Raw genomic sequence first — 13,899 nt, forward strand, 5'->3', positions numbered from 1 at the left:
GATGTGAGTCCCTGCTCACCCCCACCATCAGCTCTGTGGATCACAGCCCCGCTTCTCCCTCCTCTGGTGCTTAACTATTTGCAAATGCAACTGAAGCACTGCAGGTTACATGCTGAGCAGATCTTCTAATTAAAATTCCTCACTACTCACTGGAGCTGCAGCAGTTGGTTATTCTCAGTGCCTGAGCCTGGCCAGGGTGATGGGCTGTGTGGTCCCAGAGGTCTGACAGGGGCAGGGTCCCTGCTGCAATGTGACTGAGTGTGACACCTCTTGTGCCATGCCCTGATGGTGAAGCAGGCTATCTGTTCCAGGGTGAGTGCAAAGGACTTTTAAGGAGCTCTCCCCTCTACTGTGGCACTGCTTTGGCTCCTGCTTTACCATCCATCAGCTGATCCCCACCTTGCACCAACCCCCAGAGCCAGCCTTGGATAACACAAGACCGAGCACAGGCCAGGGGAAGAGAAAAAGGCAAAAGCTTCAGGGTTCCTGCAGACTTACAGGATCAGACTGGAAGCACAGGCTAAAAACAGAAAAGCCACCAATGGCTGTGACAGCTCGCTGGGCACCAGACAGTGACAGCAGGAGAAATGCATTGCCAAAACAGCTCCTCTGTGCTGGTGCTGCTCCCAGACTCACGAAGGACTGTCGCCTCCTTCCTGTGCTTGGTCCCTGTCCCAGCACCATGGTGTGCACCCTCCAGTGACCCTCGAAACTATGATGGGCTTAATAAACCACCAAAATACCAGGAGAAAGAGCTGTGGACTTGCCAGCATTAAAGCAAATCTTGTTACTAATGATGTTCCTTACTAGCATGGTGTGCCCACTGGCTCGGCAAAAAGCCCCAGCTCTGCTGTCTGTGTTGATGTGCATCAAATTCCTCAGCCAGAGCTTCTGACCCAGTGAGCTGGGGCGTAATCAGACACACAGTCTGCACAGGGCCACACAAAGAGAAAATTATTCTCTTGATTTGGTCATTCGAGGCACAAGGAGGATGAAATGACTTGCTGAAGGTTGCAGTTTAGGTCTGGTGCCACTAATGACTCTGGCCAGGGGGCTGACACATGGATGCACTGTCTTGTCTGTCCCCTGCTGCAGCAGTCATCACCCGTTCGGGAGGGCAAGTGGCTGGGGAGCCCTTACAAACCAGTGGTTTGTCCTGAAGTCTGTGCAGGGAGGAGAGCAGGAGGGGACCCTGTGACTGCTCTGTGCTCCAGCCCCACTCTCTGGGCAGGGGGGACATTTCTGCAGCCCTGGGTCTGGATGGACCAGGGACTCTTGGAGCACCTGGGCACTGCCTGGGAGCCGAGAGCACCAAGCCCTGCTCCCCAGCCTCATCTGCAGTCGCAGCTGGGGGCAAGAGGTAGAATTTAAACAGGAGCTGCTCCTGGCCACGGTACAGATGCTTCCTGTTGGAATTGGTTTTAGTTCAGGACCATCATCATATTTTAATGGGCTTGTAAAAGCATGAGAACCAGGTCTTGAAGCAGGGTAGTTTGCCTGGTACTGCATATCCTCCACCCGCTCCACACTGTTGTTTCGTCTGGGTTGTGGGAAGCACTTGGGAATAATCGTGGAGTTTTTTTCCCTATTTCTTTTTTCAAGTTAGTACCTCAGCTAAAAAAAAAAAAAAAGGAAGAAGTGAAAGCTTTGACTCTGAGGAATGTGGACCTGGCTTTCCTTGGGATTATCCAGACAGAGTGCCCTGCTTGGTCCAAGTAAGTTGTAAAGACATCCTGCAGTGCCCCGAGGTAATTTTTTATTGGGCTGCTCTGGGCTATCCCAAATAGACATAGGCATGAGGCCATGTATTTCAGGACACCTCAAAAACCTGACCTTGAAGCAGAAAGGGAACCTAAGGCCTCCATGAGACTGAGCTGCCCCCAGACTCCTGGTTGGCAGTGGCTGGGAAGTGGGTGCCAACCACACTGGCAATTTGACAGCACCCAAGGGCTGCAGCTCTCTCCTCTACAAGCTGAACTGGAATTTAATCTCTCTCTGCCTTTCCCTTCTCACCCTCCAGAGGGATGGCAGTCACCAATGATGCCCTCAGACACACTCAATTCAGAAAACATAACTTTATTATTAGTTGCAATATACATTGTATTCCTTTAAGAATCCTAAATTGTATATGGTTTATCCACTGAAAATACATGTGTATGTATATATGTTTTTTATATATATATATATATAAATGTATTTTATTGAACTGGAACACAGCGGAACAAGAAAGACAACCTCAGGAATTACTTGTAAAACGAAATGTGATCCCAAAGGGTTTGTGCTGGCAGTGTGCTAAGGTGAGTGGTATAAAAAGAACAGGCTAAATAGAAAATGTGATGGGTTAGGCAGTGGGGAATGGCCTCTCAGTGCTACAGGTGGTGATATATGCAGTAGTTACACATTGCTATTGCTCAGTCATGAGTGCCACCTATTCTCCAAGGCAGGCTGGTCTCTGGCGCGGCTCCGCACAGCAACATTCCTGGGGCTGGCTGTGCTCCCTGCAAATGGTACCTGCCAGTTGGAAATAGAGTGTAATTACATTTCCCTCAGCAGCTGCTCTGCTCATTGCTAATCTGGTCAGTGAAGGAAGAATTCCTCCGGGGCTTGGTGAAACCTAACTGGGTCAATATAAAGTAGCTTACAGGCGGGGGAAGGGATCAGCAACAGCAGCAAGAGTTGAAATGCACAGGCTGAGCTGTGGCAGGTGCAGAGCAGTGTCTCACCTGACCCAGGCTGATTTGCTGCTGGCTCCTGCTCTCTGCACTCATATCCTCACCCGCAGAGGGGCTGTGGCCCCTCTCCACTCGGCAGCAGGGCTGGAGATGTGTGGGGTCATGATGGGCAGTGTCTGGCTTTTTTTGGGTAGCTTTCCCCATGTTAAATGCCTCAGAAGGTAATGCTTCAGAAAACTGGCTGAGGGTGGCAATAGCTGCTGCTGTGCCACGGCTTGGGGCTCATTTGCCTTTTTTTTGTTGTTGATGTTCTTTGTAGGTTTTGTTTGTTAACTGGTTTTTCAAACACAGCCTCCCAAGGCCACGTGCTACTGCTGAGCTTAGCTATAGACAGAGGGACAAGTCTTCCCCAGATCAACGTAATTGATTAATTTCTGTTGAGCTGCAGGTGTTTCTTGGGTGAAAGGACACATTTTAGCAAAGGCACTGACCACGGACCTTCCTCTGCCTGAAGCCAGGTTGGAGGGAGCAGACGGGCTCTGACCTTCTTGCTGAAGGGTCACTTCCCTCTCCCCTCCTGCAAAGTGCTTGTCAATTTGGAAGGGATGTAAAGAATGTGGGCACTGATTTACTCCTCCTGACTTCCTCGAGAAAAGTGCTTTCAAAAATCCCATCCTTAAGTGATCATTTTGCTACTACCCCCGCAATGTCTGTCACCTCTGGATCACGCCTACTCCTTTCCCCTTCCAGCTGAAGAAGCAGGTGAGATTTATCACTGCTATAGTGTTTCTCTTCTTACTGTCTTTTGCTAGCACTTGCTTGGGGAAAAGAAGTTGCCTCAAGACAGGCTGCTGGAAAATGGAGAGCAGGTGACCTGTGCATTGCTCTTTCCCAGAACAAGTGTCACCAGAGGTTTAGCAGGGGCTGCTGAGAACAGCTGATTGCACTGGAATAATATGTCAATAAAAAGCTGGCATTGCTGGGAGAACTACAGCTTGTTCCTCTCTTTAGAGGCAAGAAAATACAAATGTGAAAGTGCCTGGATCAACCTGTATAAAAGAGCTTCCCTGACTTGGGCTCCTTAGGGCAATTACAAGGACACAGCCTCCATCCACACATCTTCCATCCATCCGTACTACTGGGACCAAATGGATCCAAGCCCTGATTCTGACTGTTATTGCACAGAGGTCCCTTCCATGAACCTTGCCAGGACTGCTTTCAAAGGGAAGAAAGGTGGCTGACCCCCACAACTGTTGGAGGTGGGATCCAGCCCTGGGGACATAGCGATGGTTCCCACTGTTCCCATGGGAAGGCAGTCAGAGGGGCTGGTTTGCCTCTGGGGGAGATGCCCCACCCTCTCATAGTGCAACATTCGCATTTTCTTCTTGCAAAACTGGTTGGAGAGGTGCAGGTTAAGCCCCTTCCCTTTGCATAGTGCCAAGTATATTCATGATTAGGGCTATTACACTGGACAAATCGACCTGCACAGCCACTGTCATCACTATGCAGCTTTTACTGTGTCAATGCAATGTCTCTGCTCTATTCCTGAGTCTAAGCTCTTTCTCCTCACCCTGCTGCTACCACAGACCCAGGCAGCTCTAGTATTTGGCTTATCTGCACCACTGGACCAGTCCACAAGCTCCTCCATGGCAGCTTGTACAGTAGGGTCTGCGGATGCCCCCAGTGCAGCAAGGTGTATGTTGGATGGATGGTCAGACCCTGTACTCTGTCTTCAGCTCTCCACACGTCCTACAGGGGTGAGCTTGGCCCCTCAGTGATTTACTCCAGTGCTGATTAGGAGGAGACTAGGATGAGCTTGGACAGGATCTCTGTTCATGCTGTGGGTCTTCTGCTAAACCAGTGGACCATGAGGACACCCACTGCTACTCCCCACCCACCAGATGCTCCGTGCTTTTCTCTAGCATTATTTTCAGGACACTTTCCAACTGATGAAGGAAAACAACAGATTATGACTGTAAAGTTATGGTGAGAGGACTGGATCCTGGTAGGACAACATTATTTCTTGCCAAGAGAAGGAACGATTAACCTCTTCTTTTCTCCCATTTCTTCCACAGCTTCCAGCCACCTCTATATACATCATATATTATATTACTATATTCTCTTATATCTTTGACTTTGCTCTTTCAGTTTCAGTAGCACAAGTGATTAATTCCAAAAGAAAAAAAAGGAGAGTAAAAAAAAAAAAGGAGAATGAAAAAAAAAAGGAGGGAAGGAAAAAACCCCAGCCTCTAGGAGTATTTACAGAATATTTCATCTTGCAGAGGAGATGAGGTTTGGCATTGGGAAAAGCATGGGATTTGAATATGCTAAGTGGGTTTGATTCCACATTCCTGCTCTTCCTTCTGGAATTCTGCTCTGATGAGGAAAATTAAAGAGCTGTTCAACATGCTTTCCCCAAGTGCAAACTTGCAGAGGACACACAGGGCGGCAGGGGAGGCTGTCTCTATGCTCTCCCCTGGTCTGGCCTGCTTGTAAAGGTAGTATTCAAAGGGGTCTGATCTTGAAAATCAGCCTTTCACCTTCAGGGGAGCCATCAGCTCCATCTTTAGCCTCTCCTCACCACCCAGCACCTTCATTAGTGCTCTCCTCACAAGGACCAGGGCTTTTAAGGTACTGACTGGTGGGGACAGGGAAGGGACGGTACACACCTGGAATCAAAACCATGAAGTGGAAGATACTGGCTTCTTTTACATACTAAAAATTATTGCAGTATAAATACACCCCTGTCACCCCAGCGAAAGCAGAGAAGGGGAAGCCATGGGGGAAGTTTGGTGGGTGAGGGGCATTTCCGTAAGGTTGCCTGACCCAGAAAGCTTTGACAGCTGCTCCCACAGCTGCCAATTCTTCTCCAGATTAGGGCAATGGCCAATCACATCAGCAAATAATGCCCCACCCTGTGCCTCTCCCCCCACCCTCCCTTATGCTGTGCGTGATAAAATATCCCACGAGTCCCTCCGTGTTAGATCTTTTTCTGAGAGACTTCTAATAAGAAAAGCATCTATTCCCAGAAAACCCCAGTAAGAGATGCAAAAGCAATTGCTCTTAAGTATGGCTGGTTTCCCCAGCTGCTGAAACCTTCTGGCCAATCCATGTCAGTATTTCTGTGAAGACAGAGGTAGAGACCTCGGGCAGCTCTTTGTGGAGGGCATGATAGGCTTCCTCATACACCTGCAACCAGGGAGAGAGTGGAGGTTAGCACAGAAAAAAATAAATCTGCATGAAAAAACCAGCCACCAGTCCCCTCTCTTCAACACCCACAGGTCCGACACGTCCTGCCCACACCTTGTCAGTTTTTTCCCGAGATGTGGCAGGTTATGAAATCAAGGAGATGTCACTGGTGGTGTTGGCCTTCAGCGAGCAGGAAGGTGTTGGCATTGCAGCTTGACATCTGCAGGTACTCGAGCACCCTGCTGCCCTTTAGGAACACAGTGCATGTCCCAGCCCCACCCATTTCTTGCTTCTTATCCCACTAAGGAGGAGGAAATACTTATCATGCCCTTGGAGTGTAAAAGACAATGGGGGATGTTCCCATCATGCCTTGTGCAATTTTACTCCTTTTATGCTCAGACTATCCAGTTACTTTTCCAATGACAAAAGCTTTCCCCAGTCTCCCTGTCTCTCTTTCAGGCTCATTCATGTGCTAACAATTGGTTAATCAGCTGTGGCTCTCCTGAAATGAGCAGATGTGAAGCGGCTTTTGTTGTCCAGCACTTTGGAAAGACCCCCCCTGTACCTTTACACGCTGGGGCATGAGGTAAGGTTGGTGCCTGCACAGTTGGCATTGTTCAGAAGAGCTTTTAGGGTCAGCACTTTACTTGCTTATAAGCCTCACTCTACTTCTATGCCAAACTGCTTCATGTCCAAGAGACCTCTAGGCACACAGCCACCACTGGGGCAGATCTGGAGATCACCCACCACTCCCTGCCTGCAGCCCAGCTGTAGCTGGTGAAAGGGGCTGTCACTTGAGCAAGTTACACTTGTTCAGTGTCACCAACCCATCACCCCTCTTCACCTCCAGCTCTGGAGGTCAGCAGGGTCCCTACCCCTCACAGTCAGTCATGCTCAGGCCAACACTGACAGGATAATACCCTAAAAATCAAGAAAGCCAGAGGACCTTGAGCGTTTTGTCTTGACTCTGCACTGTGTCCATCAGTAAGTAAGACCCTCTGATATCACAGAGCTTGTCAGAAGAGCCGTGTAGCACCAGGATGGGCAAAGTCAGCTTGGGCAGAGCTCGCTCAATTCTGGCAATGGCATTCATCAGCTGGATGACAAAGGAGACCTTCATGCCACCGTGGTAGACCAAGGGATCGGATGTGTAAGATTCCATCTGCCAGGAAGAAAGAGGTAATTTAAGGTTAGAAATATTTCATGCAGACAAGGAAAAGCAGATCAGCCTGGCAGTGAGGAATCTTTTCCTTTGGCTTGCACAGCCATTTCCTACTCTCTCAGGACATCCTGCCATCAGAGTCAAGGTCAAGGTCTTTACTGTGGCTTCCCAGAACTGCTCACACAACCTGGCATGCTCTTTGCTTTGTGTTTCTCTCCTACACCACTAGAAAATATTCAAGCTAAAGCTCTTTCTGCAGGGAAACAACCAGTGTTGAACAAAGACTGTTCCCATAGGGGCACCTGTCTGCATTTTCATCCTCTGCTGTGCCCTTCTGTTGCTCAAATGTGATATATCTTCTTCAGACGGTTCTTCAGACTGTGTTACTTGAAAGTGGATGTTCTCCAGGTCCTTATCCTCTCTGCTGAGGGCTCAGTTGTTCTCAGACCATGACCTACACCTACAGACAACTAACAAATCTGACTGAAAAGCCAAGGGGTCATCTCCGGATGCAAAGTGTGCCCAGACAAGAAAGCAAATAATGTTATTAGCTGGTAGGCAAAAAAAAAAAAAAAAAAAAAAATCAACAACTTGCTCAGCCAGACTGTGAGGGGATAAAAATGCACAAGAGCTGGTGCAAAAAGTTGCTAGGAAGGAGTAGTTACCGCAGCAGGCAAATCTACAGTAAATATTTGTATACTGTATGTGGAGACGGCCCACACAGCCCCTACCATCGCAATATTTGCCAGAAAGCTTTGATTATGGGCTGGTCTCTGGCACAGCCTTCAGTTTCTCCCAGCCCTGGCAGATGTTTATAGAAATCATGGTTATTTATAGGTTAGCTGAAAACAGTCTCCTCCTCTCAGATCAAGCAGTGGGGTCTGTTCAAATTCTCCCTCGACTGCAGAAACCTGAGGTCCTCTTGCTGCAGCACGTGCCTGCCCTGAGAGGACCACGGGTAGGAGCTGAGCCATCAGGCCACCCCAAGGACATGCAGCCATGTGTAGGTGTAGGCACAGGTGTGCACTGTAGGACAGCATGGACAGAAAGGTTTTGGGGTGGATTCTGCCTTCCTCTCCTCATGAGATGAAATTCTCAGGGTGGCAGAAGAACACTACATGGTCGGCCTTTCCCACTGGGGCCATTGAGTTGCCAGAGGGTTTAAAGCCACTTTCCCTTGTTGTCATCTCAAATGTGCTGGAGCACAAAGCACTGGAAATGGAGCTGGCACTTGCTGGTGCTTGCAAGCTGTTCCCTATCACTTTGCTGCTTCCAGTCTCCACCATCTCTTGCCGATTGAATCCGTGGTTCTATCCCTAAAAGCAGCAAGTGGGAAATTTGAGATTAAGAGCGGCTGGCACCCTTCAGACCCAGCCCACAGTGCTGAAGATGGTCAAGGGAGAGACAGCTGTAGACCCAATTTGGTTTGCATTGGATTTGGACCAATGAAATTCAAGTTGTTACAGAACTCACTAGGGGTTCTTGGATGTGGTAGATGTTTCTAGTATTTGATTAAGGCCATTGGTGTGTTTTGGTCTCTGTGCAAGATCATGGCTACTCTGAAGTGAGGGGTAATTTTTGGTAGGGAGACAAAGATAATCATCACATCATAATATTATGACATTACACGTAGTATCTCCCTTCCAAAGAAGCAAGTGCCTGTGCATGCTGAAGAGTCTGGAAATCTGCTTCTAAGAGGCCACTGCAAAGATGCTGAACATGCTCTGCTCCTGCTAACATCCCTAGGAACGTTCACCTAGAGGGCGAACAGCACATGGTCCCTTTGACTCTGCATGGACCCTCCAAGTGCCCAACCAGTTTGTTGGTGCAGAAACCTCCACCTGCATCCTCCATCCCCTACATTTCTCAGCTGTACCTTCCCTGCTCTCCAACATCCTCCAAAAAGGGCAAGAAGCCACCTATGCTTAGAAAGAAGTTTCCTCTTGTGAATATGTTCATGGAAAAGTTCAGATTTGACATCCAAAACACCAAGATTTGACATCCAAAACACCAAGAGCCCAGTGTGGTGTTGCTTGCTCTCCTGTTGACAGATGGCTGTACCCTGATATTCTTAGCCAAACATGTTGACTTTTCATCAGCATTTTGAGCAAAACCCCTTTGTTGCATTGGCTACTTAGCAACTGGCTTCAGCCTAATCTGGATCTATGTCACAGCACTGTGCTAAACCAACACAGCTTTAGAATGAATTTATTTTTATTTTGTCATTCTTTTTTTGTTGTTGTGTTTTTGTTTTTTTAATTGAAGGCAATAAATGAGGGACTTTGCAGGGGGGATTCAGGAGGGCTAGGTGAATGGATTGACAGCAGATCCCTTCCTATGAAGTGAACAGTGATGATGAATTCATGTGAGCTGGCCCCCTCCCCAGCCCTATAAATGCTGGAAGAATGACCAAATAGGCTTCCTTCTTTCTCTTGTTCTTGTCTGAAAGAACAGGGATTTTTTTAGCTACTGAGCAGCCAACAAATATTTTTGTGTAGATAATGACAGGAGAAAAAAATAATAACCCAATCCCAACCCAGACTGATCAGGACTGATTGATCAGGGAGAGTATCCTGTTCCCAGTCAATGAACAGGAATCCTTGTCAGAGTTAATGCTCAGTGCATGGGATGAGTGCCAAGCAGCAGCTTGGTGGGGAAGGACGGAAAGATAGGGAATGGGCTTTATATTTTGCAGGCTATAATCTGCAAACCCTGCAAGCCCAAACTGTCATTGCTGCACTGAGCTCCGAGACGGGGGGGGCAAGAATTGAAAATGACCCTGCAAGAGCCTGTAACTGGTTCCAGCTGCAGTCTGACGAGGGCTCTGCAGAGTCCATCACAACAGCTTTTTATTCTTTGTGTAATTCTAAGACAGGCAACCATGAGGTTGCTGCATCACACTGCCCTGTGCACCTTCCCTTTGCATCTTCCCTTTGCATTTTGCAGAGCAATAGTCATTATAAGGTAATTGCAGCCTTACTATATGCAGGCTTTACAGGAACAAGACTGAAGTCAGGAGGACCATTCCACTGAAATCAACAGCAGCTACCACAGACCAACAGGGCACAGAGGTGCCTACCACTGTGATGTCATTCATCCTTGGAATAACAGGACTGGGTTTTTAAGGTTACTTCTTGCTCTCTTTTGCATCTCATGTTTGATACAGCAAACCGATCAAACAAACATCTCCCCGTGTCTCCCCGTGTTTTAGTCTGTATACACTGAAGACAGTCTTCTGGGAACACAGACTCATCAGGAAATTCTTGGATGATGTCTCAAAAATATTTCTAGCGAATAGAAAGTTGGTCTGGCAAGAGAGTATGTGTAACATATAAATAATGGATGTTTCCAGCACACTGTGTGCTTTGAAGCCAAGCTTCTTGAGTCCAAAAGGAGAGTGAAGTGTGCTTTAGAGGCAGCCAGAGGACCAAGATACTGTGTTGTTTTCAGTGAGTGCCTGGAGCCTCAAATCCTGGTGTTTGAAGGGGGTCAGGAAAAGTGCTTTATGTCACAACCCACAGCTACTGTCACTCCATGTTCACTTGCAGATGTGAAGGCAGCACAGCACACAGGGGTTTGTTGTCTCATTTTGAAGAGTGTAAGCAGGCTCTAATGTAGCCAACCTACACCTTTATCCACTGCAAAAGGGTCTCCCCTGCTCCATAGAAAGGGAAAGAGCAGAGGAAAAACAACACCCTAAGAAAGCTTTTGATACTTGAAGCATCACAGAGCAGAGGAAGCAGCAGCAAATACGTGGTTAGAAAGGCAACACGGTAGCATTTATTATAAACTATGTCCAGCGGTTGCTGTGGTGACTCCTAACATCACCCCAACAAGGAAATGCTCAGTCAATACTATGCACCAAATTAAGGGAGCTCTCTGACACTTTCCTAAATAGATTATTATTCAGGATGTCCCCACATCATCACTTTTCTCCTGCAAAGTTATCGAGTGCAGCATAGCATCTTCCAGCAGAGGATCCAGCTCTCAGAGGTGTATTTGAAGCTGCCACCCTTAAGGACAAGCTGCAGCAGAGAGTTCAGGTGTCACACAGGAAATCAATGCAGAATCAGGCAAAGACCCACACATCCCAGCCATGGTCCCTCTTCAGGTAGAAGGTAATGCTCTCAAATTCCTCTCCTTCTGCAGAGCACTGATCGTTTGCATCCTCTAAACACAAAAGAAAACTTTCTTCTGTGTGATTTTAGTGAACTGGCAGTCTAATTTAAACCTTTTCTCTAAATTACATGCAACAAGTTATGGCAGCTGAATGTAATTAAGAACAGGTTTCTACAGCTTGATTTGAATCAGCCTTCTTCCCAAATGTATATTTTGTGCAGCCTCATATGGTACTTCAGAACATATGTCCCACGGTGCATCAGCGGATGCACATGATCTCGCTCCATGCCAGTCCTCACAGCTTCTTAGGACTTTGTCTTCTTTTCCTCAGCTCCTTGAATCTTTCCACCTCCAACACAGTGAAATCTTATGCTCTCTTCACAGATAAGTGAACTGAAAGTTGTTGGGCCAAAAAACTCTCTGGCAGTGCCAAGAAACAGCCCTGAAAGCCTTGAGGCTATTCTGGGAGACTCCTTTCCAGTTTTCTGAATAGGTGAAACAAAGAGATGGGCTGTGCTGGGGCTGGATGCACTGCACTCACATGCTGGCACTGTCTTTGCCCCTGACTCTTCCAGCTTCAATTCTAATGCCAGTTGTGCTGCCTGTCCAGAGAAAGGCAATTTATTAACTCCTAGTTAAGATATGAACTACTGCACGAACAGCAGAGAAAATTACAGTATCTCTCAAAGAGATGTGAGAGCAGAGGAAGAAGTGACCACTGCATCAGTGAAGCTCCTGAGACACTCTTAGGTGCCATTTTCTATCTTTCTTTCACCAAGCTCTGGGTCCAGCCTAACCACCTTCATTCACTTACAGTTCGTGTCTCCCTCCTTTCACTTCTCTCACGACAGCGAGAAAGAAAAACCCGTGTTAGGTGTTGTTGCAACACTTGCAATGACATCTGTTTTTGCAGTGATGGCATAAATAGGCTGACACTACTAAGAGTGGGTGTGAATGGGAGAAGAGTCCAAAGCTGTTGTGGCACTACAAAAACTGAATCCTGGGACAGTTTCATGCACAGTCGCAGTGGTGAGGCTGGAGCTGGGCTGTTACAACAGCTGCTTCAATCGCATCTCCTCTAAGTATTATTCTTGGGTGCAGCATGAATACATCATTTATTTATAAAGGTTGTAGCAGAGTCAGAGTGTTATCCAGGAGACCTCTTTGGGACAAGCATGCTCTTTTGCTCTGCTGGAATGTATCCGGCACAATGTGATCCTGGTTTGAAAGCAGGAAAACAAATCTCCAGTACTGCAGGGTTTTGCATGATTTCACTGCAAAGAGCAGGCTTCGACAAGCTGACTTTAGCAATGTTTTTGCAACCTGTTAGAATTGGTTTTTGCTGCTGTAATCAGTAGTGGTGATGCAGCAGAGACAAACGTGTCTCCCACGTGCTTCCCACCCCAGCCATAGCTCTCCATTATGTCTTGTACCCAGAGTGACTGCGGATGCAAGGGAAGGGAAGGGAAGAACAGCTGGTTTCCTACAATCTTCTATGTGCAGTCAGTTCCACTGACTTCAGAGATGTGTCATCTTTTTACACCAGCACAGACTTTGCCCTCCTGATTTAGCAAAACACTTGTGATTGTTTTTAAGAGAGAAATGGCAGGACAGGGACAAGATACCAACTGTGCAGTGACTTTCAATGGCATTAAGGTTCTCACCTCTTTCTTGTTCCGGGAAATTGCATTTGGATCTATTGATCCCAGTGACAGGTTTGGGAGAACAAAGTTGAGCACTTTTGCTGCAAAAACCTGTGGGAGAGGAAAGGAACCAGTTAAAGAGCCAGTTAGAGCAAGAGAGAGAACATAGAGGGCCAAATCCTGAGCTGATGGGAATCAGCATGGTAGGTAAACAGCAGAGAATAGTCAACTGACTCTGCAGAAAGATCTGTCCTATATTTAAAATATTTCTCTTAACGAGAAAGTGTTTAAACTGCTCCTGGGACCAGGGAGTGGGTGTGCTAGACTGAAATGCCGTCAGCTGTCCGTCCACATACAACAGCACAACTTCATTGTACTGTGCCTTTTTCTCATTCTCAAGTTAATTTCTGAAAAGCCTCAGTCAAGCACTTTGATAGGAAAAGGTCATTTCCAACTCTTGGGAAGGATGGGTTTTGGTGTTTTATTGCCCTTTCCTTGCTGCCACAGCTCTGATTTCAGGCTGCAGTGCATAAGTGATATTCGGTGCAATTTGCAGTAGTTGCTTAGGCTGCACTCATTTTGATAAGCATATTCTCCGGGGAACCTGTAAATAAACAACAGCAAAGTGAGCATGCATTGGCTATGGGAATCCATTGCTCACATGACTCCTGGGAACAAGACACAGAAGGACTCAGCAGCCCAGGCTGAAAACTGCTGGCAGAAGAAAGGGTAATAACTTTCATTTCAATAGCAGTACAAGAATGTTGATATCAGGGTTCTGCTCTGAATCTTTGGTAGCTGCCTTTATGTGATCACCATTTAAGTCAGCAATTAGTGTTCACTGGTCTGTTTTATGGCCCTTTGATGTTTACAGCTAACACTTACAGGTAGGCTGTCGCCCATGCCCTCTGTTTCTGCAGATATGTAATCACTTCTGAAGCACTCCCTGACATTTCAGATCACAGATGACACACGACTGAGTAATTATGATATTAGAGGAATAACACAAGGTTGAAGTCAAAGTCATCCAAGAGTGAAAAGCAGTAAAGACTCACAGCAGACTTGGGAACACGTGTGTACCTTGGGGTGGGTATGACTAGGAACCAGTGTCACT

The 13,899-nt window shown here is 47.2% G+C and overlaps 1 protein-coding gene across 5 annotated transcripts in view; it reads right to left on the reverse strand.

Moving 5' to 3' along the window:
- Window positions 1-2,060: 2,060 nt before the first annotated feature.
- Window positions 2,061-13,899, reverse strand: part of MGLL (monoglyceride lipase) — a 106,373-nt gene continuing 94,534 nt past the window's right edge. For all 5 annotated transcript variants that reach the window (XM_051788932.1, XM_051788934.1, XM_051788933.1 and 2 more), the window contains 3 exons: window positions 12,807-12,896; window positions 6,808-7,023; window positions 2,061-5,861 (listed from right to left, as the gene is read on the reverse strand). In XM_051788932.1, coding sequence (XP_051644892.1) covers window positions 5,736-5,861; window positions 6,808-7,023; window positions 12,807-12,896 — 432 coding nt within the window. In that variant the 3' untranslated portion in view covers window positions 2,061-5,735. The remainder of the gene's footprint in view (window positions 5,862-6,807; window positions 7,024-12,806; window positions 12,897-13,899) is intronic.

The sequence above is a fragment of the Manacus candei genome, unplaced genomic scaffold (genome assembly GCF_025592945.1).
Source record: "Manacus candei isolate 608988 ecotype Guabito, Panama unplaced genomic scaffold, ASM2559294v1 h1tg000025l, whole genome shotgun sequence".
Taxonomy (NCBI): domain Eukaryota; kingdom Metazoa; phylum Chordata; class Aves; order Passeriformes; family Pipridae; genus Manacus; species Manacus candei.